Source organism: Heteronotia binoei, chromosome 8, assembly GCF_032191835.1.
Source record: "Heteronotia binoei isolate CCM8104 ecotype False Entrance Well chromosome 8, APGP_CSIRO_Hbin_v1, whole genome shotgun sequence".
Classification (NCBI taxonomy): domain Eukaryota; kingdom Metazoa; phylum Chordata; class Lepidosauria; order Squamata; family Gekkonidae; genus Heteronotia; species Heteronotia binoei.
The window spans coordinates 74,056,095-74,081,806 of NC_083230.1; the positions used below are offsets into that span (position 1 = coordinate 74,056,095).

Here is a 25,712-nt window from a genome sequence, read left to right on the forward strand (position 1 = left end):
ACAAAACAAGAAATCTACTACTTCCCAAGAATCTTATCATGATAGAAGTCTGGTTGAATTAAAGGAGATCAGACAACTTAGTTAATGAGACATTTGTTAACTATATGAATTCCAATGCCTGGCAACTCAAAAACTTCTAACTCAGCAATTACATTTGTATTTAAGATGCCATCACAAAAGGAGAAAGATGTACTCATGTACTGATTAATATGAAAAAATGAAATAGTGAAATAAAATACACTGTATGGCACAGAAAAAGATCAAGAGGATAGCCACACACACACACACAGACACACACACACACACACATTTCAAAGGAGTTTGCACAGATTATGCAAAAATAATGTAGGTATTTACTTCCTATCAAAATGGTTGTTATATTAACCTAAAATAGTAACAATTATAATTACTTACATTAGTTTCTTCAAAGAGCTCAACAAATATTTCTAGTTGGAAACAGAAGATTCATTTTGGGGACAGAGTTCCCTTCCTCTTACTGCCATCCTTCAATTATTCTGTTCTGTTCATTTCCCCTTTTTGCCTATTCCTCTCACTATCCCCCCAGCATGCCCAAAGCAGCTCTTTCTAAATATATTTGCATATTCTCATTTTAGCTTCACACTTCTAGACATCACTAAACCAATAATTTACAGTAGCCACGTTTTTAAATTGTTTCTTCTCATGATTTACAATCTGTAGCTCTTCCAATATGTGCAAGCAGGGGTCGTTTTGTAGAAATATAGGTGGTGGAGCTCATTAGCATAACTCATTAGCATATACCACCACCCCCTCCAGCAAAAAGCAACCCAACACAAGAAAGGAGAGCCCTGGATGAGTGAGGCCTGCTTGGGCTGGCTAGAGATTCAGCCAGCCCAAGCAGGCCTCACTCACCAGGAGCTGTCCTGGGCTGACCGCCCCCCAGTCAAAAGGCCAGCAAGCCACCCGCCATCCAAAATCACATAAGAAGTGGAGAAAGGGTGGCATGGGCTTCTCCAGGGGTTAATGAGGGCTTCTGGGGTGTGACAAAGCCCCTGGTGGCTGGCTGGCTGCCCATTCTTCTAATCCAAGGATTGTTATGTAGCTGCACCTACTATTCAGTGGACAAGGTAGGTGTGGAGGAAGAGTGGGAATCCTCAAAAAGGTTCAGGAGCTGTGCTTCTGTGGGTTCCTGCTGAATTCAAGGCCTGTGTGCAACCTAGCAATTCCAGATAAAACTATCAATGATGATCAGTAACTCTAGGAAATAAATTTCCTACGTCTTGCCTCTACCAAAAACAGTTAAAATGTTCTCCTGCCACTTAGGGAAGGTAAATGAGAGCTGTTTCCATCTCTCAGAAGATTCTTGAGATCCAAACCATACCAACAGTATGTACAGGATTAACAAATGCCACTAAAGGGGAGAACAGGATGAGATAGTTTTATGAACTATTTACAAGTCATTTCATCCCAAGTCAAGAGGCTTTTTAATAGTAATTTGGTTTCTTCTTAAATATGGTAGTGGGAGTAGATTTCTAAAGAAAATATTGAAGATAATTACAAAGCCTTGAGGTAAGAATCTGTGCTACTGTCCCAGTTATTTAAGAGCTATGATGGTATTTCATTGTGAAGTATTTGTTAATAAAATTTTGGAGGGGACAATTCTAATTTTTCTTTGTTTGCAAGCCTGTTTGCCAATGCATTTGTTAGCACATACCTTAAGGGAAAAAATTCAAACAAGGAAGAGTAAAAGAGGGCCATATATGGCAGAGATGGTTAGCCTCTGGTTAGCCGTCATGATTAGCCTCTGTCAGTAATTGTCAGCAGCTGTCTTATTATTCAACATTTTTCTTAGTAAGGTGTGCCAGGTCCAGATAAAACCAATACAAATATTTCAAGAAACATATTGTAGCATTACACTTAATGGAACAAAGATTATTTTAAAATAGACTAAATTCGATACTTTTTTCTGTTAAAGAACTTATCACTCATTAAACTGAGCAAGATATATTCAGATATTCAAACTTCTTTTATTTAACCTTTTAACATTTCAGTATGCTTTCACCTTTCTCTGCAGCCAACACATCATTTATTTGGACCAACTTGTGCTGTGTATATCTTGATTGGACCACAGCGGAGAAGGGCAGCTTATATTTGCCCCGCCCAGTCATGACTTGCTTGCTTTCTCAGATATCTCAATCTATCAGGACTGCTCATCAAGCAATCAAATAACAATGACACATGGGCCACAATCTAATATAACATTAAGCATGCCTGAGTCTAGCAAAATCAGTCTTAAGGACCAGGGCTGGCAATGGGTTTTTTGCTGCCCCAGGCAAGGCTCTGCCCCCCACCTTCCAGTGAGGGAGGGCCCCTAGTGGGGGAGGGCCCCATTTGCACAGAGGGCTCCTCTTGAGGAGCCCTCCGAACGAACACCCCCCTGCTCACCTCTCCCATGGTGCGGGAAGGCCGAGCGGGTACAGATGGCCTCGTTTGCATGGAGGGCTCTTTTTAGGAGTCTTCCGCGCAAATACCCCCACACACACACTTGACCCTCCCGCGGTGCTGGAAGGCTGAACAGGGACAGATGGCCTTGTTTGCATGGAGGGCTCCTCTTGAGGAGCCCTCTGCACAAACACCACCACCCCTGCTCAACCCTCCCACAGCATGGGAAGGCCGAGAGGGGATAGATCACTCAGCCTTTCCCTTCCCCAGCACCCTCAGAGGATGCTGAGGAAGGGAAACGCCGCTCTTTCAGTTCTGAGGGATCAGGGCAGCTCCTCCAATCCCTCAGAACCAAAAGAACACTTGGCCCTTCGCTTCCCCAGTGCCCTCGGAAGATGTTGGGGAAGGGAAATGCCACTCTTTCTTGGCTCTGAGGGATTGGGGGAGCTCCTCTGATCCCTCAGAGACCAGAAAAAATGAGTGGGAGGCTTAGGGACAGCATGAGTGGGTGCCCGCCCCCACCAGGAGTTGGCGCCCTAGGCAATCACCTAGTTTGCCGACTTCCAAGCACGGGCCCTGTTAAGGACACCTCATTCTGAGTTAAACAGTGACTGTAAACACCAACCTTCACCTACTTAAAATCTTTTGGGCACATACCAGCCATATACAAGCATTTTTATGTCCAGTTTATTTCACTGTAACACATACATTTTCCCACACGGAAAACAATAGGACTTTTAACTTTGGTTGGGTTGTGGTCTGTAAATTTATTCCCTGATTGTATAACAATGTTAAATATACAGTGTTTGAATTGGTGGAGGTATAGTTTTGAAATTGCACTGAATTTGTCTGAATAGATTTTATTTCCACATAGTATTTATTTACAGTATTTATACCCTGCCATATCCAACAACAGATTCAAGGCAGCTTCCAATAATATAGCTAAATACTTTATACACATTACAGTATCATTAAAATGACAGTAGCAACAGATCAGTTGCTAGCCCTCTCATAAGGAAGCAGCTGCCAGATAAAAGTCCTGAGAAACAGTTCCAACTTGCATAATTAATAGTTTTACGAAGAATAATTTTCTTAAGAAATATTTTATTATTCTTTTAAGCCACATTACATCAGAACTATTTGAAATATACATCTATGAAATTAGCTAATCATTTCAATAGTGTAGTGTCTAGAGTCTTGTTTACTGGAAATTCTAAACACAAGGTATATAGTATTTATTTATTTTAAATATTTATAATCCTGATTTCATTTTGACCAAGTTAGGGAACATATACCTCTATGAGAGCTAGCAGAAACCACAGCTACAGATATAAGCTGTGAAGTCCCTATTTCCACACTCACAGTTGTAAATTCATTATGTGGCCTTAGGTAAACTCTTGTTCCCTCAGTTCCCCATCAGCCAACTTTGGATAATAATGCTAAATTAGCTAGAAAGATTACAAATTTTTTTAACAACAATGTATATCAAGAAAGTTAACATTAAAATTAATATTGTTGTTATTACAACTAGAATTGAAATTGAATACATGCCATTCCTACTTTTCTTTGTATCAACAGATGTTGACTCTGCTCGTTAGTTAATATTTCTTTTTTTTTTAATTTGCATGTTACAATTTATATAAAATCAAATAAAAGTTATTCAGCATATTCTATAAATTTGATTTTTGACTTTTTTTGGGGGGGGGGGGAACCCCTGTAAGTGTGTTATGCATCAAACCTCCAAAGAAACTCTAAAGGATACTATTAAGCCATCTCAAGCAGCTTCTCTAGAAAGGTGGTTTAGAAATGTTCCAGATAAATAAGTGTAAAAGATGTAAAGATTGCAAACATCTTATTCAGAATAAAGACAAGAATAGAAATTTATGGAAGAATCCATGTGAATTATTTGAATTAAGATTTATATAAAATAATGCATCATTAGAGAAAACATGATTGCACATACCTTTAACTGTGGTTCATTGAGTGTCTTCTATACAGGCACACATGGGACTGCCTAGTAACAGACCTACAGCAGAAAGCAGATTCCCCAGGCTTCTAGAAAGTCCAGACCTCCTGGGTGCTCCTCTTCTCCTCCATCATGAGCTGGAATTAGAGCCCTTTCCCATGTAAGTCAAGGAGATCACTCTTCCCTTAGTTTGCACTTCACTGTCATAGAGCAGAGAAGCCACAAATAAGGAAACCATACAGCCCACACTGGGGAAAAGAGGGAGAGATGTGTGCCTGCACAGAAGACACTCAGTGAGCAACAGTTACATGTAAATGCAACCATGTTTTCATCTTTGTGTCTTCTGTACACATGGGAGAGTAGCAAGCTCACTTGCCAAGGAGGAGGGTGTGATCCAAACAATGACTGAAGAACTGCTATCCCCACAGCTGCCTCACTCTTGGAGTCCACATCAATGAAAAAGTGCTTCATGAACATGGATGGTAAAGACCAGATCGTCATTCTACAGATGTACTGGAGATCATCTTGCAACATATGCAGCCAACAATGCCCAGTCGAATGAACCTTCAGATTAAGTGCACACTCCCACATTTGCTTTCTCATGTTAATCTGACTGCAGATGCTATCTGTCTGGACACAGTCTGTACTGTCACTGCTTTGTCCTTCCTAGGTTCCCTTAAATAGATTAAAAGGTTGTCGTCTTTCCTAAATGTGGTTGTACACTTCAAATAAAACAACAATGCACTTCTCACATCTGACATGTTTAGTGCTTGTTCTACCTGTGATTGCAGTTCAGGGGAAAACTGGTAAAATACTGTCATGTGGAAGCCAGAAACCACTTTAGGGAGGAAGTACATGCCTGGACATAGAACTATTTTGTGAAATTTGGTGAAGGGGAGTAGTGTCTCAGAGCATGCAGAATTCTTACTCTGTGAGCAGAGGAGATTGCTACTGAAAATGTGATCCTATAAGAGAGAAAGGGCATGAAGCCAATGGTTCAAAAAGTTTATGCATGAGTTGTGACATCACAGACAGGCTCCACTATCATATGGGGGATTTAACCAGTGAATACAAATTGTAGAGTTTCTTAAGAAACCTTTTTGAAAGTGGGTTAGAAAACACAGAACCAGAGTCTACACCCAAATGGAATGCAGATATGGCAACCAAATTAACCTTGACTGAAGTTGTAGATAAACCCCAGTCTTCAAGAGAGAATCAGTATTCAAATATTTCAGGCAAGGAACAGTGTCCATGCCATGAGAGACTTTGTGTCCCCCTATTCGTATAAATTTTGCTGACATGTTGTCTGTGACTAGTAGCAGATGTTTTCCATGTAGTATGACTGAAAAAGAGGAAAGAACATATCTAAAGTCCCTAAGTTCTAATATATTGATGTGTAGCTTTGTTTCCCTCACCAAACACTGACGCCTCATGTGAGTAGACCGAAACTGTGCTCCTCAACCCAACCACCCCAAGGAAGCATCAGTGTATATCTCTATGCCATGTGACTGGGGTCTCAATCAAACATCCCCTAGGAGATTTTCCTTAATACCCATCCCTTTAGGGACCTAATGACACATATTAGTATAGAGGGTTAGAGCCCATGCTGAATACTTGTAAGAACCAATTCTGAATGATTCTCTTAAGAAGTCTGGCATAGCATGTCACTGCTGTGGTTGAGGCCATAAGGCCAAAAGGTTTTTGAACACTCACAGCCTTTTGAATTTTTTTATGGGAGAACCTGGCTACAAGTTCTGCATAGCCCTTACCCTCTGCAGTGATAAATATGCTGTATGGGACAACAAGTCGAATTTTGCCCCTATGAACCCTATGACATGTGAAGGTCACAGACACAGATTTCATACTTAATCACAAAGCCAAGATCTTCTAAGGTGCAAATGGCCCAAGAGACCAGCATCAATAGCATTGGCCTTTGTCTCCCCTACATAAAGCCAGTCATCCAACTAAGAGTAAATGGAACATAATTGTAAGTAAGATATCACCAGCGGCAGACTGAGTCTAAAAATATTGGTTGCCATGAGACATAGGGGGCCCACCCACAACTCTAAGGATATCATTTAATTTTTATATGAAATAAATAAGATATTCTAAAAATACAGAAGTGGGGAAAAGGTATAATTAAAACATTTGCAAAATAAATGTATATATATTTTAGTAATTACAGCGTACATATATTGTACATATTACTGGCAGCATACAGTAGATACTAAATGTAAATACAGATTGAATTTTCTCCAGGGGAGCTGATCTCTGCCAGCTAGAGATCATTTGTAAAAGCAGGAGATCCCCAGGCCCCAGCCTGGAGGCTGGCAACCCTAACTGCAACATAAATTTTAGTTGCATTACAGTAGTAATATTGGAACATCTATTATGTTGTATTATGTAAGCAAATGTAGCAGAGGTCCATCAGTGGTTATTAGCCACAGCTTATTGTTGGAACTCTCTGTCTGGGGCAGTCATGCTATGTATTCTTGTGCTTGGGAGGGGCACTGTGGGAGTGCTTCTAGCCCCACTGGTGGACCTCCTGATGGCACTGGGGGGGGGGGGGTTGTGACACAGAGTGTTGGACTGGATGGGCCATTGGCCTGATCCAACATGGCTTCTCATATGTTCTTATGTTTTCAAGCTACTAAAAGGTCATTAACATTTTTAACATATTGTCTAAAGTTTAATGGGGTCCACTTCATTAGGAGCCCACTTGCCATTGGGCAAGCTGACACCCTGGCCAGTCCGCCACTGGATATCACTGCCAATACATACTTTGTGAAGACCCCTAGGAGTCATTCCTAAGCCAAAAGATAGCACTGAATACTGATAACAATGCCCTCCACATCAGAACCTTAAGAATTTCCTGCAAGCCTAGTGAATTAAGATGTGGAAATAGACATTCTTCAGGCTTTCCCCTTAAGAATGCTATAAGTTCCCTTCTTCCTTTAAATATCTCCTTACGTTTTTGTATATTATAGTACAATACTCCCATACAAATGGCTGTGCACTTTCTGTATTTTATGTAAATTAGTTTGTTTTGATCTATGCTGGCCATGGGTCATAATAATAAACTGAAAGACATCCTTCAAGTCAAGGACTGAGGACTATGTACCCTTAATCCAGCAAAGGCAGGATACCTGTTAGTGATAACAAACAGAATTTACGGACCCTCAAGTGCTTAGGGAGTTCCCTAAAATCAAGGATGGGACTCATGCCCCCACCTTTTTTTTCTTTATGAGGAAGTATCTAGAGAAGAAATATGTGACCTCTTCTGATGGTGGAACCTCCTAGATGGCACCACTGGAAAGCAGTTGTGCAACCTCCTGCAGTAGGAGAAGAGAAGTGTGTATCTCAGGAGGGGGGGCAAGATTGCCAGGCACAGACCTGAACTCCAAGAAATAATCACACAAAGAACCTAGTCATCATGGGTAACCAAATACCATTGATCAAAAAAGTGTGACAGATTGTCACTGAAGATGGGTTTAGTTCCTAGTCTTGCCAGAGGTCTGCCCTAAGCTGGGAAATTCCTGGTTGACTGGGTCCCCTGCTTGCCTTTATGTTTAGACTGCTGATGCTTAGGTTGTTGGTGGGAGTGAAACATGGGTCAGTGCTGCAACTGCTATCTACCATATGGGTACTGATGACCATGTCTTGGAAAATGCTTGTTAGATTTGGCTTAAACGTACTAGGTGAGGGGGAGATGATACCCAGAAACTTGGCAGTTAGTTTATTCTTCTGGATCCTATCCAGAAGTGGATCAGTTTGCTTGCTGAAGAGGTTTTTCCCTTAGCAGGGAAGATCCTCAATTCAAGCCATAGTATCCAGAGGCAGGGCTGAAGCCCTAAACCAGGAAACAAAACTCCTGAACCCATGGCTAGATTGAAAAAATCTGCTACATGTAGGGAAGTGTTAAGCTGTTGTTTTCTGAGTTTGAGGTCTTCAGTGTGAAGTACTTTTACTAAGGTCTTCTTATCCTCTGGGAGTACATCTATGCATTGTGCCATCCTCTCTCAGAAGAGCATTTGTTATCTCCTCATTATTACTATGAAATCCTCAATAAGAAGACCCAAAGTTTATACTTTCCTGCCCAACATATCTAACTTCCACACTTCTTTGTCTAGGGGTGAAGAAAGAGAACCTGAACTTTGTCTTGAGGGGAGAACCTTAGCAACTAGGGAATTCACTACAGGGTGTTGAAAAAGGAATTTACCCGTTTTCTCTTATTTTGTAAAGGTTCTCAATTTTCTGAATTGGCTAGACAAAGGCCTGGCTCATACATTTGCTCTCCCCTTCACCATGGGGAGAGCAACGGGGCCCAAATCAGAAAAATAGAGTATGTTCATTATAGGGTCTGAGGATTGCAGGTCCAATGGGATGTGGTTATGCTTGACTGCCTTCACCATCCTGAAAAGCTGTAGTGAATACAACTTGAGATGTTCCATTAGTGAATACAAACTGAGAACATGGTGAGTAACACAGAGAATAAACTACAAAACACCACATTAAAAAGGCAGTCTGAATATATTCTGTATGCTAACAATATGTATATTTCTCATACATTATTATGCATACATTGTAATAGCTTGTTTATACATTATAAATTTGTAAGTTTTTGATTATCACATATTGTTTAGCTTCTTGTTGAGGATTCTTTATATAAGTGACTTGTTTAAATGATACTTGTATGGATTTATATCAGGGGTGGGGAACCTTTTTTTTTTGCCAAGAGCCACTTGGATATTTATAACATCATTTGTGGGCCAAACAAAATTATCAGCTTAAAAAACAGTGCTCCGCAGAGGGAGAATGTTTCAGGCTGGCAAAATTAATGCAAATAATTGTTTTTCTATTTGAAGTCATGTGGGGAGAACCTAATTTGGCACACATACATACACCCGGCCTGCCACCCTAGGCAAATGCTTAGGTCCAGGGCTTTTTTTTGTAGAAAAAGCCCAGCAGGAACTCATTAGCATATTAGACCACACCATCTGGGATAATAAAGTGCAAGTGAACTGGTGGTAGCTAGCTCTCACCCACCCCGCCATGCCTCCCTCCCTCCCTTCATTTGGAAACTGCAGCTGCTCTCAGCAGACCTATAATGGCACCCACATACCTCAGCAGCAGTCCTTCACAATGCCCACCACTCAGCCTTCAGAAGGGGGGGATAAAGGAAAATAAAGAAATGGGGGAAAGATATTGAAAGAAAGGGGAGGAGAAAGGGAAATAAAGAAATGGGGGAAAGAAGGGAAATAAAGTAATGGGGGAAGAAATAGAAAGGGAAATAAAGAAATGAGGAGGAAACTTACCTGAACTGTGACAGTGACTTTTCCAGGCCAGCAGTGATCCTGGCCAGCCAGCCAGGCCCCAGGGAGGCCGCTGCGCAGCACAGCTGGACCCCACAATCCTCGCTCAGCCCAGCAATCCCCAAGGATCAGACCAAATGACCTTGAGGGTCGTAAACGGCTAGGGTGGCCAGATCGTCCCGGTCACCCGGGAAAGTCCCGATTCTGGCCCCCAATTCCCGCCTCCCGGGCTGGCTATTCCGGGACCATTAGAGATCCCGGTTTAGCCAGCGGGGAGCCGGCGGGCCGCGCGCGCGGTCGGGGAAGGCGGCGAGTGAGGGACCGAGCATCCCTGCGCGTGCGCATGGTGGTGTGGCGGGCTCTGCGCATGCGCGGGGCCAGGAGAGTGTGCGGCGTAGGGCCCGCCACACTGCCGTGCGCACGCACAGGGACACTCGGTCCCTCACTCGCCGCCTTCCCCGACCGCGCGCGCGGCCCGCCAGCTCCTCTCGCTGGCGTAGGGCCCCGGCGGCGGCAGAGGGGGAGGCGGTGGTGGTGGAGGCGGTGGCCAAAGTGGGAGGCGGGCCGGCGGCGCCTGCGGTGGCGGCGTGGCGGGAGGCCACGGGTCGGTGGGCTCGGCCGCCTCCTCCTCAGCCGCCGCCAGCCCCGCCAGCAGCGCCGCCAGCAGCACCAGCCGCCGCTGCGCCTCCTGGCCAGCCCGCCCGCCCGGAGGGGAGGCCGCGCCCTGGGAGAAGGTAAGCCGGCAGGCAGGGAGGGGGCCGAAAGCGGGGGGGCAGCTGGCGGGAGGGGGCGGCCGGCCTTCCTTCCTTCCCTCCCTCCCTCCTCCCTCCCTCCTTCCTTCCTCCTTCCTTCCTTTCTTCCTTCCTCCCTCCTTCCCTCCTTCCTTCCTTCCCTCCCTCCCTCCTTCCTTCTTCCCTCCCTCCCTCCTTCCTTCCTCCTTCCTTCCTTTCTTCCTTCCTCCCTCCTTCCCTCCCTCCCTCCTTCTTCCCTCCCTCCTTCCTTCCTCCTTCCTTCCTTTCTCCCTCCTTCCCTCCCTCCCTCCCTCCTCCCTTCCTTCCCTCCCTCCTCCCTTCCTTCCCTCCCTCCCTTTCTTCCTCCTTCCCTCCTTCCCTCCCTCCTTCCCTCCCTCCTTCCCTCCCTCCTCCCTTCCTTCCCTCCCTCCCTCCTTCCTCCCTTTCTTCCTTCCTCCCTCCTTCCCTCCTTCCTTCCTTCCTTCCTTCCCTCCCTCCTTCCTTCCTTCCTTCCCTCCCTCCTTCCTTCCTTCTTTCCTTCCTTCCTTCCTTCCTTCCTTCCGTGGCTCTCAAATATCCGATGTTCATGTCTTGCGGCTCTCAAACATCTGACTTTTATTCTGTGTTGCTCTTTTGTTAAGCAACTCTGGCCACCCCTGGAGTAGACAATACTGACTTTGGTGGACCCAAGCACTGATTCAATGTAAGGGAGCTTAGTGTTTGTGTCTTCTGGTGCAATTTTGTTCTCAAATCCTGTATTTACTTCATCAGTATATGGGATAAGGCACTTTCTCAACTGTGCTGCATAATGCAGCCTATTTTTTTTTGTCCTGTTTGCTCTGTTGGCTCTATCTGCGCCACCTTCATCACTTTCGGGGTGTGGATCCCCCAGTGGGGTGGTCTCCCGACTCCCTCCGCCAGCTGTTTCTGATAGCCCTGCGCCCCCTCTTTCATTTGATATGTGTCCCGTGCGGGTGCCACCCTCCCGCCAGGAGATGCCGCAAAATGAGCCCCCTTGAGGCTTATGGCGGCAGGGCTCGGGGGAAGTGAGCTAGACTGCTGTTCTTTTGAGGGGTTATAGAGTGTTTCGAGCCCGTCCCTGTGGCATCAGTCCCATCGTTGTGGGACCCAGGGGGCCGGCGCAGCGGCCCGCTGAAGCAGCCTGTCGGTCACTTCCGGGTTCCTGCCCTGCATCTCAACCTGTGTTATTAGTGACAGGCTGCTTCGGCGAGCCGCTGCGCCGGCCCCCTGGGTCCCACAACGATGGGAACGATGCCTCACTGGAATCTCACTGGAATCTGACTGGCTTCTCAGCGTGGAACCTGTTCTCTCTAGTCTTCTCACTTTGAAAAAAGTAAAAAGAGAGTTTTATTTAACTTTATTTCCCCCTTTCCCTCTCTATAAATAATCTTGGTGTTTCCGGCGGTGATATTTGGGGGATTTTTGGGGACGTCATTTTGCTGTGAAGTCACTTCCTGTTTCCGGCAGTGGCATTTGGGGGAAATGATGTCACAGGAAGTGATGTCACTTCCTGCTTCCGGCAAGTGGCGCGGGGGAAATGATGTCACAGGAAGTGATGTCACTTCCTGCTTCCAGCAGGTGGCGCGGGGGAAATGATGTCTCAGAAAGCTTTAAGGGGACTGGATATAGTGTTTCACAAAGTTGTTGGGGGGTTTTTTGCTCTATTCCTAATGGATTGTTCTGGAAAACAGTATCTGGAAAAGATACTGTAATTATTCCTATGAAATTTATTACTATATGTATTTCCTAAAAGCACAACTTGTTCAAAGGTAGAGCACATATTTTGCAGAAGGTTCTATCCCTCTTGCATCTAAAGGATGAAAGGCAGCAGCTGTAAGGAAAGACTGTTCTGTGTCTGACAGCTGCTGCCAGTCAAAGTGAACAATAAAGAGCTAGGTGGGCCAATGATCTCATCCATCATAAGGCAATTTTGTACTCCTGGATCTTGTTGGAAATTAGCATTGATCATTTCCTTCCAAAAGAGTTCTACTTAATGAATAGGGATGGGCACAAACTGACTGATGAACTGAAGTTCATCATGAATTTTAGCTGGATTGTGGTTCATGAAGTGATGCTCATGAAGTGATGTGCAGCTCACAGTGGTTCATGAAGAGCAGAAAGCAAAGGTTTACTTCTGCTTTCTGCTCCCCACGAAAAGCCACAGGTACCAAAAAGCAGCTGTTTAGTTTAAATGACTCAGCCATTTAAACCAAACAGCTGTGCTGCAGGGTTTAGAAGCCCCTGCTTTCTGCTTCCCATGAAAAGATACACCATGAATCAGAGATCTAAAACCTTTAGCAGAAAAAAAGTAGCATAGCAATATACTACATATCTGTAAAAAAAAAATAAAGAATTGAATAACAGTAGTCCCAAAAATTTCATTTTGCTTCAACAGAGGAGCACAGACATCTGCTAAATAATTTGATTAAAATAAATATAGAGCAATACAAACAAGACTAGGTATCATTTAGTATATATTAAAGCCTGCACTGATTTTAAGAAGTATCCAGTTTCTATCCATGTATAGCTCCGTAGAATAAACCAGTCTTTCTTCCCACTATCCAACATTCTAGAGAACAAAGGGCCCTCATGAATCCAGCATATATCTGCAAGTACAAAAAGATACTTACTTGTATTTTCTGAAGTGATAAACAAAGAGATTTAATATTGTCACCTGTTCATTCACTCTGGAATGTGATGGCCCATGATGGATAAGAATCTTCACAATCTCTACATCTCCTTTCCAAGCAGCCAAGTGTATGGGAAAATACCCTTTATTGTCTGCCACATTAGTGGATGCTTCATATAGAAGTAATTTGATAACTACATCCCTGAAAAACATAGAAAATGAACTTCTTTTATCAAAATGTGCCTCAAAGTTACATATCGATGGTATTAGTATTAAACCAGGACATCTAGTCATTATTCATACGATGCCGTCATTAACACTAAGAAGCTAGCTTTGCCTAAGCCTAAGAAACATGCAAAGGTTTGTGATGGTGACATTTCACTATATGCTTTAAATTTATTATAGAATAAGAAATCAGAGATTACATAACCATTGCAGTTTTGTACTAGAATACTCCTTAGAAACATTAATCAACTTAATTGTTAATAGTTAAATTCTTTCTAATGCCAATAAAGTCAGGTTCAAACGTAACACTAATGTTCTTGAAGAGATAAATAACAGGGTATAGAAATATATCACACCAGAAATATAGAGTCCTGGATGGTTGGCTCAAGTCCCTGCCCCTCCTTGGCTCTCTGGTCAATAGTTCTCCAACTCCTTTGCATGCCTTCAAAAGACCACTGCCTCTTCTGAAGCAGGCGGCGGCATTTGCCAGCCCCCACATCTCCTTGAAGGAAGCACGAGGCTAGGAAAAACCAACTGGGGCTCAGCGCGGGAGTGCTGGCCAATGAGGTCTGGCATCAGCCACCCTTCAGCACCAGTTTGGCCCAGTGCAAGCTCCCCACCCACCCTCTTTTTAGACCATGTGGGATCAGCTAGTCACTGGTTTTTGGGGCTGAGCATGAATTTTTTGGGCTTCACTCAGACTGGCAGAGAGGGAGGCCTTTTTTTGCCTACTCTTCATGGTCAGAAGGGGTGAGGGATAAATAGGCCTGGCAAAGCTGGTTAGGCCATAACTGGGAAGGCAGAAAAAGCATGGGTTGAAGGGATTTTTTGTTGGCAAGCACCCTGAGATATCAGTAATAGGGGGGTCCTCAAACTGGGTACCAATGGCCTTTGCAGTCAGGGTGTCTCAGTTGGGGACCTCTTCAGGGTTGGGGGAGCATTTTATGAGCCTTAAGGCTTGGCAGTCATGGGCCGGAATGTGCACTCCCTCCCCTCTATGCACTGTTGTGCAGGCTGTGATGAGTAAGGTCTGTTAGGGCGCTTGCTCTGCAAGCATAATATAACCCATGCTTTAAGGTGTTGCAGATCAGCTTATGTTTAACTAAAATTCCCAGTTTAACCCATAACTTGTGTTGTGTTTCATTCGAGGGGTGCACGGGCAAAACAAAACACAGTGTTCCTAGGTCTGTTGAGAAATTTTTCTCCATCACTAGTTTCTCCTTAACTATCCTTTTTCTTTTCTCTGCCTTTCTTTCCCATAATATTCTCCCAAACAACCTCTCCCTGGAATCTGCTTTACACTTTACTCTGTTTCCCTTTTGTTCCCTGTTGTATATCTATCAGGGTCTTTCTTCTTCTTGGTTGGGCATCCTTAGAAAGGCTGCTTCGCATATTACAATTTTCAAGGAAAAAATTCAGTGGGGAAAAATGTTTAGAAAATAAATGCTAAACCATGAACCAACTCTAGTCATTTTTCCCCCATCAAGTCACTGCTAACTTATGGCAACCCTGTAAGATTTTCAAGGCAAGAGATATTCAGAGGTGCCTGCCTCCCTGGTATTCCTTGGAGGTCTCCCATCGAAATATTAGCCAAAGCCAACTCTGCTTAACTTTTGAGATCTGGCAAGATTGGGCTCGCCTGGGCTATCCATTAAAACAGACTAGCAAATAAAACGCATGAAAAATAAATACATTTATTTTTAGTTCTGAATAGCCGAAAGCAGATTTAACTGCTTCTAAACGCCAAGAGAAAATATTGGTTCCCCTTGTTCTAAAGACTGTTGTTGTTGTTAACCATTCAGTTGTGTCTGACTTTTGGCGATTCTATGGGCCAGCTCTCTCCACGTTTCCTATCTTGCACTGTTCCTTTGAATTGTTCTGTGCTCAGGCTGGTGTCAACTTTTATGGTGTCTAGCCACTGTGTTCTTTAGTTATTATGCAGTTGTAACTGCAATTCTGAAAAATCAGTCTGTTTAGTTAGGTACTGCTAATCAACAGCACAGGTCCATATTTCAAGGGCTGTAATGTGTATTTGTAGATTTCAAGAGGAAAATGGAGCATACAGCTGGTGCACAGGACTTCAGTTCCTGACTAACATTGCCAAGGACAGGACTAAAATTAACATTCTCTTTGTGGCTCCACACAGAAAATCTATTGCATTATGAAATATAACTATTAATAGTGTAAAAATGTACTTTTGATCAATAATGCTACAATACTGAACTATAAGTACACACAAATAAGTCTGGTTCAAAAAGTAGGATTCATATAGATATTTGATATGATCAGACTTGTGTTCAGCAGAGAGTAAGAATGGTTAAGTCACTACCCTAAATAATTGTCTCTCACTATTCATCATGTCTTGACAATTTACCACCAGTTTTTGTGAGTGGTTTATAGCTCACAATCTGATTAAATCCTTTACTTTTTCTTTTATATATTTTGTACTCTGCGTAGTAATGTAACACACATAACTGTTGGATTGTTGTGTGTTTTTATTTCATTTTATAAAAAGCTTTACATACAGCCTCCCCCTCCTCCTTTTGTTTGGTTTGTATTAGGTACACTAAACATTTCAAATATCTGATTACGTGGATTCTAGCAGACAAAAGTTCATGTCACTAATTTGCCAGTATTTCAGATTCTGCAGGATTGTTCTGTTTAATGTAACAAAAGAATTACTTAAATTTACTGTAATTTCTGAATTACTTAACAATACTCCAGAATGTGCTATACATATGATCAGTATCTGGAAACAAAATATCACTTTGGGCCCCTCTAGGAAGAAAATCAACATAAAATGGCCCAAATAAATCAACAAACAAATAATAAGAGATAAAAGGAAGGAAATGGGAGGGGAGAAAAAAGACAGCTGTCAATGATTAAAGTGAAATATTTATTTAACATTAAAACAAATTAAAACTTTATTAAAAGTATCCAGTAGATCTTTGATGCTGGTGGAGCAATGACATGGTGGTGGTGGAAAGTGCCATCAATTCACAGCTGATTTATGGTGAACCCATGTGGTTTTCAAGGAAGAGACATTCAGAGGTTGTTTGCCATTGCCTGCCTTTGTCATAGCCCTGGTATCCCTTAGATGTCTCCCATCCAAATACTAGCCAGACTGAGATCTGACAAGATCAGGTTAACCTGGACTATCAAGGTCAGAGTGGTTAAACATATTACTTATTATAAATTCAATGAGATGTAATCGTGCGGTTCAAAGCAATATCTCCTTTACACAATAAAAGATATTCATTTATTTTCCCCAGTAATTTTTCACATCAAATGTCTGCTTATCAGTCAAAAAATGTAAATGATTGCGGTGGCAGTAATTAATACTACTTTGACACACGGTTTGCCAGTTACATGTGGATGTCATTAAATAATTCAAATAGAATCATTCTCACAAAGGCAGGAATGAGCTGGTCATTTACTAAATTGTTATTTATTATTTTCTAATAATTTAGAAAAAACTATAATACAAACATAAAGTTAATGTTTTATTAACTTTTATATATATATATAATTTTGTGGACAAACTAGAGTGGTTCTATGCAATCACAAAATAGAAACTGTAAACAGACAGTTTAGCTGACAAATTTTCTAGTGTTCTCCCAGGGCACAAAGTACATCTCTCCCCTGTTTTATCCACCTTTTCTCAAATGACAGGAAGGGGAGTATGCATTTCTTTTTGGTTCTTTGAAAGAGCCATTGTGGAAGTGCCAACACATGGCAAGGACCTCTACAGTAGAGAAACTGGGAATAGCCACTCAAAGAATGTCAGTTGCAGGGGTCATCAGGGGTCATTTTGTAGAAAAATAGGTGGTGGAGCTCATTCAGGGATTGTTATGCAGCTGCACATACTATTCAATTGACAAGGAGGTGGAATTCTCAGAAGGAGGAGGTGGAACTCTCAGAAAGGTTCAGGAGCTGCGCTCCTGTGAGCTCCCACTGAATCCAAGGCCTGGGTCCCATGACAGAGCTGACTGAAAAATAGCACAAAACATAGAGCATGACATTCCCCTCAGCAGCTCCCTGCTACATCTACAGAATAAAAATTAATGAAGTTTGAATGCATAGACCATTTAGCTGCCTTACAGATGCCTTCCACTGCAACACTTGTTAAAACAGCTGTCAGAGCAGCTTGGGCTCTTGAGCATTTATGACTATGGACACTGCTGCAGTATTTCTGGATCCACTGATAAAGAACAACAGAATGAAGAGACTTAAAACAACTTTAATATGAAGAGCCACTAAAACACCTTGTATAGAAGTTTCTACACATGCTAAAAGTAACTATTATCATGTGACCTTAGGCAAAACAACAAATTACCAATTTCTTAACATGCTATAATATAAGGAAATATCTCTAAACTGTGAACTCTATCACTACAACTGCATTTCAGCTAAAAATGCAACAATTCCCAGTGGCTAACACAACAAGACATATAGCTTGCAAAGAAGCCATTTCCTTTTTTCTTTCCTCCAAAATGGATGAAGATGTAGGATCTACCTTAAAATAGTGTATTTACTATATCTAAAAAACCAAAGAACTTTTATTAACCAACATCCTGAGCACCTGGAAAGAAAATCCATACAACAATATCTTGAGCCATATAAAAATGAGAAACAATTTCAAACAAAAACTTGGATCAGCTTGCTTCTTATGAAACTCAGGGAACGGCAGGCTGCATCTTAAAGCATCCCTGCTGTGGTGACATTTTTTTCAAGTATCTCTTCTGGAAAAAAATCCTCCAGGAACTGCAGGCCATTCACCAAATCCTAAATGAAAAACTAGACCAAGCCAAACAATAAGGTAGCCACTGACTGGAAATGACAACTGGTAACTCAACAAAAAGTGGGACGATCTGGTACGGCTATCTACCCACCACCTCTGAGACACCAACCTTTCTCAAGTTGGATGCCTACTTCTTAGGTCCTTACCTCATTCCAGAACAAGTGAATCCTGTAACCTATCAATTACAATTACATTCCAACCTGGCAATTCACCAGTTTTTCATCACTCTTTCTTGTTCCTTGTCTCACTCACCTTAGATCCTCAGCCTCTACCATCCATAATACTGGCTGAGGGTGAAGAAAAATACAAAGTCATCCAGGTATTAGATTTCTGCATTCACTGTGGGCAGCTCCAGTATCTGATAGACCAGTGGCCTCCAACCTTTTTGGCACCAGGGACCGTTTTTGTGGAAGATAATTTTTCCATGAACCAGTGGGGGTGCTATGGTTTTTGGCTGCCCCAGGCTGCCCCCATGCCCACACCCCATCCCTGTCCCCCACAGGGGGTCTTTAAATGAGGAGTAGGTGAAGGTCTCTGCATCATTCTGAGGCCCTGTTGCTAATAGGCCATGGACCAGTACTGGTCCATGGCCCAGGGGTTGGGGACCCCTGTGATAGACTGAAAAGGATTATGGGCCAGTGAAATGGTCATGAGAAGCAGCTGCAGACATGCATGCTCCATCTCTTGTTCCACCAGAGATCTCTTCAGAAACATGACCCTGTCACATGTGGGGGCAAGAGTCAGGTCTGCCCTGACCCATCCTTGCTGGAGGATTCCTCAGAAGAGAGAGACTCTACAAGGGGAGAACAGCTTCCTTCAGTCCCTATTACATCAGAGACTTCTTGCTCCTAGGAGACCTCCTGTCATCTCTGTAACAACTTGTTTCCATCAAAAAGCCAGAGGTACAAGTGGAGCCAGATCAAGAACCAGATCAGGAGCCACATAAGTGGCTGCCTCTCCCACTAGTCCCCCTCCCCACAGCCTCCCCCATGACCCAGGGAACAAAAGAGATGGAGAACCAAGACTGAAGACTGGATCAGGTTGAGAAGTGCACACCTCTAGTCTGGGAAGCCTTCTTTTTTCCAGTTCTATACAGAAGAAAGATGCCACTCCTTGAATCTTGACAGGATCAAGGACCTAACTCTATCCCTAAAGAAAGCAGTGGCTTCCTTTATAACTCTTCGGTTCTTGCAGTAAGTCTCCAATTCTTACATTAAAGGTCAGTTCCACTTTGGCCTGGTCTTGGCTGTCTGCCAGGGACCCTGGGCTTTTATCCTTGGTGGAAAGGGTCGCAGAATCATGGAAGCATGCAGCTATTAAATGGATAACAGAACTCAGCCATGGCAAGTTATGTAATCATCACCATTGTTCATGTCTGGTTTTGTCAGTAGTTATATACTTGCAAATTGATATAGCTGCAGCCTGTTGTCTCCATTGCTGACTCCTGGTGCTGCTAATGATATTGTTTCCACTAAGAGGAAGAATGAAGCCTTGATGATTTACACAACTGTGAAGACCAGGCCTTGGATTCAGTGGGAGCTCACAGAAGCGAAGTTTCTGAACCTTTCTGAGAGTTCCACCTCCTCCTTCTGAGAGTTCCACCTCCTTGTCCATTGAATAGTATGTGAAGTTGCATAACAATCCCTGGATAAGCTCCACCACCTATTTTTCTACAAAATGACCCCTGGTGAAGACCAATTACTTTGCTGGAAATTTCATCTTGTCTATCTTCTCCAAGGAATCATTAGAATAGAAGCTAAATAATTCAGTTCCTTCAAACAGATCTTCCACTTATCTTGGTCTCTGAATGAAGCCCTACTAGAGATACATTAAAACACTCTAGTTTTCATTCATATGCTTCACCCATTGCTTCTGAGAGGACTGAGGGAGCTCACCTTGATCTCAAAGGGTGGAACATGTGATGGACTGCCCTTAACAACAGGTTTCCTAGTATAGCCATTTCAAAGAGCTGGGAGATGAAGAGTTAACTCTTCACTGGAACTGAGAGCTTGAGTAACAGACTGCTCCCCCCACCAACTTTCCTCTGATTGGCCAGTGCTTACTGAGAAGAACTATATGATTAGCTGAGTGCCGGTGGTCTTTTTTGGAGTCATTCAGCCAACTGGGTTTTGAGAAATTAGTCAGTCGGCTTCTGACAGGGTCAGTTGGAGTCAGTCAGTCTGACAGAAACAGTCACACATGTTCACCTTTGAAGTGAAGGTGTTATGTCTTGAAACATAAGCTAATGTACCGCATGGCAACCGCTACAGAGGCAACCCAGGGAAACCCACGGGTCCCTGGATGTAGCTTGCTAGACGCCCCGCCCATCAAGATCTGTGGTGGAAAGCTTAACTGGCCAGGATTGGACTGGTCAGACTGGGAGGCAGTTCCGGGAAATGTATATAAGCAGGCCCAGGCCCGCGTGTTCCCTCTCTTGTAATGTACCACCGAATAAAGCATGTTGCCTTCAAACCGTTTTGTCACTCAGTACATTACAGTGGCGACGAGGATGGGATTCTAGTCAGGTAACTCCCAAAGAGGGACTTTGCGGAGCTGGCCGGAGACGAAGAAGGCACACCGTCTAGAGAGACGGAAGCACCTGCCGCCGCAGCCACCATGGCTAACCCGGGCGGAACGACGGGTCGTCTCGAAGAGTTCAACCGCGCTAAACCGGAGAGGTGGGAGACCTACATGGAGCGGGTCGATTGCTACCTTCAAGCAAACATGATAATGGATGACAGCCATAAGAGAGACGTGCTTCTGAGCGTCTGCAGAGAGGCCACATTCAAGATTGCCAAGGGTCTTTAGGCTCCTGCAAGGATCACGGAGAAGACGTATGAGGAGATAGTCTGACTCCTTACTGGGCACTTCTTGCCCCAACCCTCAATCATCACCCGCCGATTCCTCTTCCACAAGAGGGACCAAGAGGTGGGAGAGACGGCAGCCGAATACCTAGCCGCTTTCTGCCAAATCGCGGGAAACTGTAGCTTCGACAAGCTAGAGGAGGCCCTGAGGGAGCGTTTTGTCTGGGGCCTGAGGGATGAAAGACTACAGCAAAAGCTCTTCGCAAAGGAAGAGCTCACCCTCCAGGGCGCCTTCAACGAGGCCACCGCGTTAGAGAGAGCCACGAAAGCTTTCCACAACCCGCAGGCAGAAGCCGTCCACCAGGAGGAGATGGCGCGAAGCCACCCAGAGGAGGAGGAAACACACCAGCTACACTGCCAACCAGGGATGGGACCGAGAGCGACCCAGCGGCCACGAGCAATGGAGAAACCCACCACCACCAAGTGTGCAAGCTGCAGGGACCCACACAAGCGGCGGGACTGCCCCTATCGCAACGTGGACTGCAGGAACTGTGGAAAAATGGGCCACATTGCGAGGGCTTGCCAGGCCAAGGCTGCCCGCAGACGCCAGTCGACTCGACCGAGGACTACTCAACCGCCTCAACCAGCCTGCAGGTAATGAACTTGCCCAACAATACCCCCAACAAGGTCGACGTATCGATTAGGATCGAGGGCAGCCCATGCCTGATGGAACTGGACTCGAGCTCCTCCATCTTCATAATTTCGGAGGAGTCCCTAAGAAAACTGTGCCCACGTGGCCGGCCCAGGCTGCGCCTGGCGGGTTTCATACTATGGGACTTCCAAAAGAACCCCGTACAGTTCCTGGGATGGGCCACAGTGAGGGTGGAGTTTAAGAGCTTTAAGAGGAAACTGGATATACTTGTGGTCAAACGCCAGCTCACCACGCTGCTGGACCTGGCCTGGTTTCGACCGTTGGGAATTCAGATTGTGAGGGTGCAGCAGCTGGGGACGCAGGGGTTCGAGCATGTGTGCCGGGAATTTCCAGAGGTGTTTGATGGGGCCCTAGGGTGCTACAAGGGCCCTCCCATATCCTTACCCCTCGACCCCCACGTGAGGCCGATACGGCTAAAAGCCAGGCGGGTTCCGTTCGCTCTGAAGCCCAAAATTGAAGCAGAGCTGGACCGCCTCACAGCCCAGGGAGTGCTAGAACCGGTTTCCTATGCCACATGGGAGACCCCGATAGTTACCCTGGTGAAGCCAAATGTGGACATGCGCATATGCGCCGATTACAAGTGCACCATAAACAAGGCACAACAATATAACCCCTACCCAGTTCCCATAGTCAGTCACGTTTTGGCAGCACTAGCGGGGTCAAAAAATTTTGGGAAGCTGGACTTGGCCCAGGCGTACCAGCAGCTCCCAGTGGATGCCGAGACGGCGGAGGCCCAGACCATAGTGACCCACAGGGGCGCTTTTAGGGTGTGGTGGTTGCAATTTGGAATGAGTGTGGCTCCGGGGGTCTTTCAGAGCCTGATGGATTCTTTCCTCAAAGGGATTCCCGGGATACAACCATTTTTCAATGACATTCTGATCGCCGCACCAGACGAGGAGGAGTTCAGCAACCATCTGCGAGAGGTACTCCGCAGATTCCAGGTGGCCGGACTGAAAGTCAAGCAGGAAAAGTGTTCCCTCGGGGTGCAAGGGTGGAGTTCCTGGGGTTTGCAGTGGACACGACAGGGATCCACCCGCCGGCCGACGAGACCAAGGCCATAGTGGAGGCCCTGGCCCCCACATGCAAGGCGGAGCTACAAAGTTTCTTGGGGTTATTAAATTTTTATCATTCATTTTTGCCCCACAAAGCGGCCACAGCAGAACCCCTCCACAGGCTCTTAGATAATAACGCCTCGTGGGTCAGGGGAAAGAAGCAGGCAGCCGCTTTTCTGGCGGTCAAGGAGCTCCTCGAATCCAATAACGTGCTCCACCATTTTGATGAAGCCCTGCCGGTGGTCTTAGCATGCGATGCGTCGCAGTATGGGGTCGGCGCCGTCCTGGGTCACCAACTCCCAGACGGGAGGGAGATCCCGATAGTATATTACTCCAGGACCCTGACCCCCGCAGAGCGCAACTATGCCCAGATTGATAAGGAGGCCTTGGCAATTGTGGCGGGGTACAAAAGTTTAATGACTACCTGTACGGTAGATGTTTTACAATCGCCACAGACCACAAGATGCTCCTGGGCCTCCTTGCCCCAGACCGCCAGACGCCACAGATGCTGTCGCAGCGAGTTCCTGAACTCTTATTCGTATGCCCTGGTCCACCACCCGGGCAAGGCGATGGGCCACACGGATGCCCTCAGTCGCCTGCCGCTGCCCTCCATGGACCTGGCCCCAGCCCCAGCCCACCATGTGATGCTCATTGAAATGCTACCGGAGAGACCCCTCCATGCCACCGAGGTAGCGAAGGCCACGGGGCGGGACAAAATACTCGCACGAGTTCTCGACTGGGTGGGGAGGGGATGGCCCGAGGGAAAACAGGCTGAAGAATTCAGGGCATTCACAACACGCAGGGAAGAACTGTCCACACACAAGGAGTGTCTTCTCTGGGGAAGCAGGGTGCTAGTTCCCCCCCCCCCCATTGCGGAAACAAGTGCTGGAGGCCCTACATGAAACTCATCCCGGGATTGTACAGATGAAGGCCCTAGCACGCAGTTATGTATGGTGGCCGGGGATGGACGAAGAGATCGAGGGGTGGGTTCGAAGGTGCCAAGCCTGTCAGGAGTCCTGGCCCGAACCACCCAGTGCCCCGGTCCACCGCTGGGAAGCCCATAGGAGGCCATGGTCTAGGTTACATATTGACTTTGCGGGGCCATTTCAGGGCCAAACATTCTTCATTCTAGTGGATGCTTACACCAAGTGGTTGGAAGTTATCCCCGTCGCCTCCACCTTAACGGCGGCAACGGTCCGAGCATTGCGCAGGGTCCTTTGCACACACGGGATTCCTGACACCATCGTCTCGGATAATGGGACCGCGTTCACCTCCTGGGACTTCCGGGAGTTCTTGCAGAGATACCTAATAAAACATATACGGTCCGCCCCCTTCCATCCGGCCACCAACGGCCAAGCAGAGCGGATGGTATGCACCACAAAAGAGGCCCTGGGACACATAGTACAGGGGGACTGGGACCACCACCTGGCCGCCTTCTTATTTGATAATAGAATCGCCCCCAACCCAGTCACAGGGGTGAGCCCAGCCGAGTTGTTAATGGGAAGGAAGCTGATCACAAGGTTAGACCGGATGCACCCTGATCGGGCCACCGACCTTCACAGCTCTCCCGAGATCAGGGAAGTGGCTAGGGGGTTCTTTCCGGGGGATCCGGTGTACGCAAGGAACTATGCAAGCGGCCCCAAGTGAAACGATGGTTGTGGAGAGATCAGGCTGACGAAGGGACAAGGAATGAAACCGTAATTTGACCTAGGAGTGCAGTCCCCTTTTTCTCTCCAGTGGAATTTTTTGGATTCCTTGGTAGCATCATGGAAGATGACAGGACATAAGACATGCACAGGAAGCAAGCTTTGCCCCATACATGGAGTTGTGTGGACTTTTTCACCGTTAGACTTCTTACGTGATTGCATTTTGTAACCAGCTGCCATTCTGGGAGCATTACTGTATGTTTAAATGTCGTTAAGTCTTTGTCACTAAAATATATGTTTGAGAGAACTTGTGGTTGACCCAAGGTCACATCAACAGGTGTATGTGGAAGAGTGGGGAATCAAAACTGGCTGTCTCAGATAAGAGTTTGCACACTTAAACACTACAACGAACTGAATCTCTTAACAAGATTCTGTGTTTCTTTTGCAGTTGTGAGCATATCTTGAAGCCCAGTCAGAGTTCTAAGCAGTAGCCTCAGCCTAAGTAAATATGGGGCTGAGATGCAGGCTATTTCAGCTGATTTCCACCTCTGCAATGACTTAATACAAGGAAATTTTTCTCTTTAAAAGAAGCGGCCTTGGTAGCATCCTCCTCTGTGTCTGCGGACTTCAGATTATTTTGTTGACTTCTCAGAGAGACTTTACCCTACCCTTTAGTAGCACAGAATTTCTTTGCAGTGGTGTGAGATTCTGGCTTAAAAAGAGCAAGTGGTATAGAGCTCTGGCCCACAATATTTCACCAGCTCAGCAATGATTTGCCATTGGGTTTCCTCCTCATGTGATGAAAAGGGTAGGGAGATGGCAGATAGTGCCTTCAAGGTTAATTGGGTGAGAGTCTGACAGATGTTCTGGCCATTTCAACCATCTTCTAGACAAAGGGGAGAGAGAGTCAAGGCAGACATCTTTAGGGTGGAAATATGAGCTATGGATGTTTGAAAAGGAAAGGAAAGGAAAGGTCCCCTGTGCAAGCACCAGTCATTTCCAACTCTGGGGTGACGTTGCTTTCACAATGTTTTCACGGCAGACTTTTTACAGGGTGGTTTGCCATTGCCTTCCCCAGTCATCTACACTTCCCCCCCGCCCCACAGCAAGTTGGGTACTCATTTTACCGACCTCGGAAGGATGGAAGGCTGAGTCACCTCGAGCCAGCTACCTGAAAACTCAGCTTCCACCAGGGATCGAACTCAGGTCGTCAGCAGAGCTTAGGACTGCAGTACTGCAGCTTTAACACTCTCTGCCATGTTGCTTGAACCATCTATTTAATTCCCTTTTCGGATCTTCGTCACTAGGAATATTCAGGTCCATAAATTCATAATCTGGTTTTCTACATATTTACCTTATAACAACATTTAATGTGTTCAAATTCTTTGATTA

General features: G+C 45.2%; 1 protein-coding gene across 1 annotated transcript in view; it reads right to left on the minus strand.

Moving 5' to 3' along the window:
- ANKS1B (ankyrin repeat and sterile alpha motif domain containing 1B) overlaps window positions 1–25,712 on the minus strand; it is an 831,045-nt gene that overhangs the window by 748,812 nt on the left and 56,521 nt on the right. Inside the window, exon 3 of the mRNA XM_060245226.1 lies at window positions 13,126–13,282. Within this exon, the coding sequence (XP_060101209.1) occupies window positions 13,126–13,282 (157 nt within the window). The remainder of the gene's footprint in view (window positions 1–13,125; window positions 13,283–25,712) is intronic.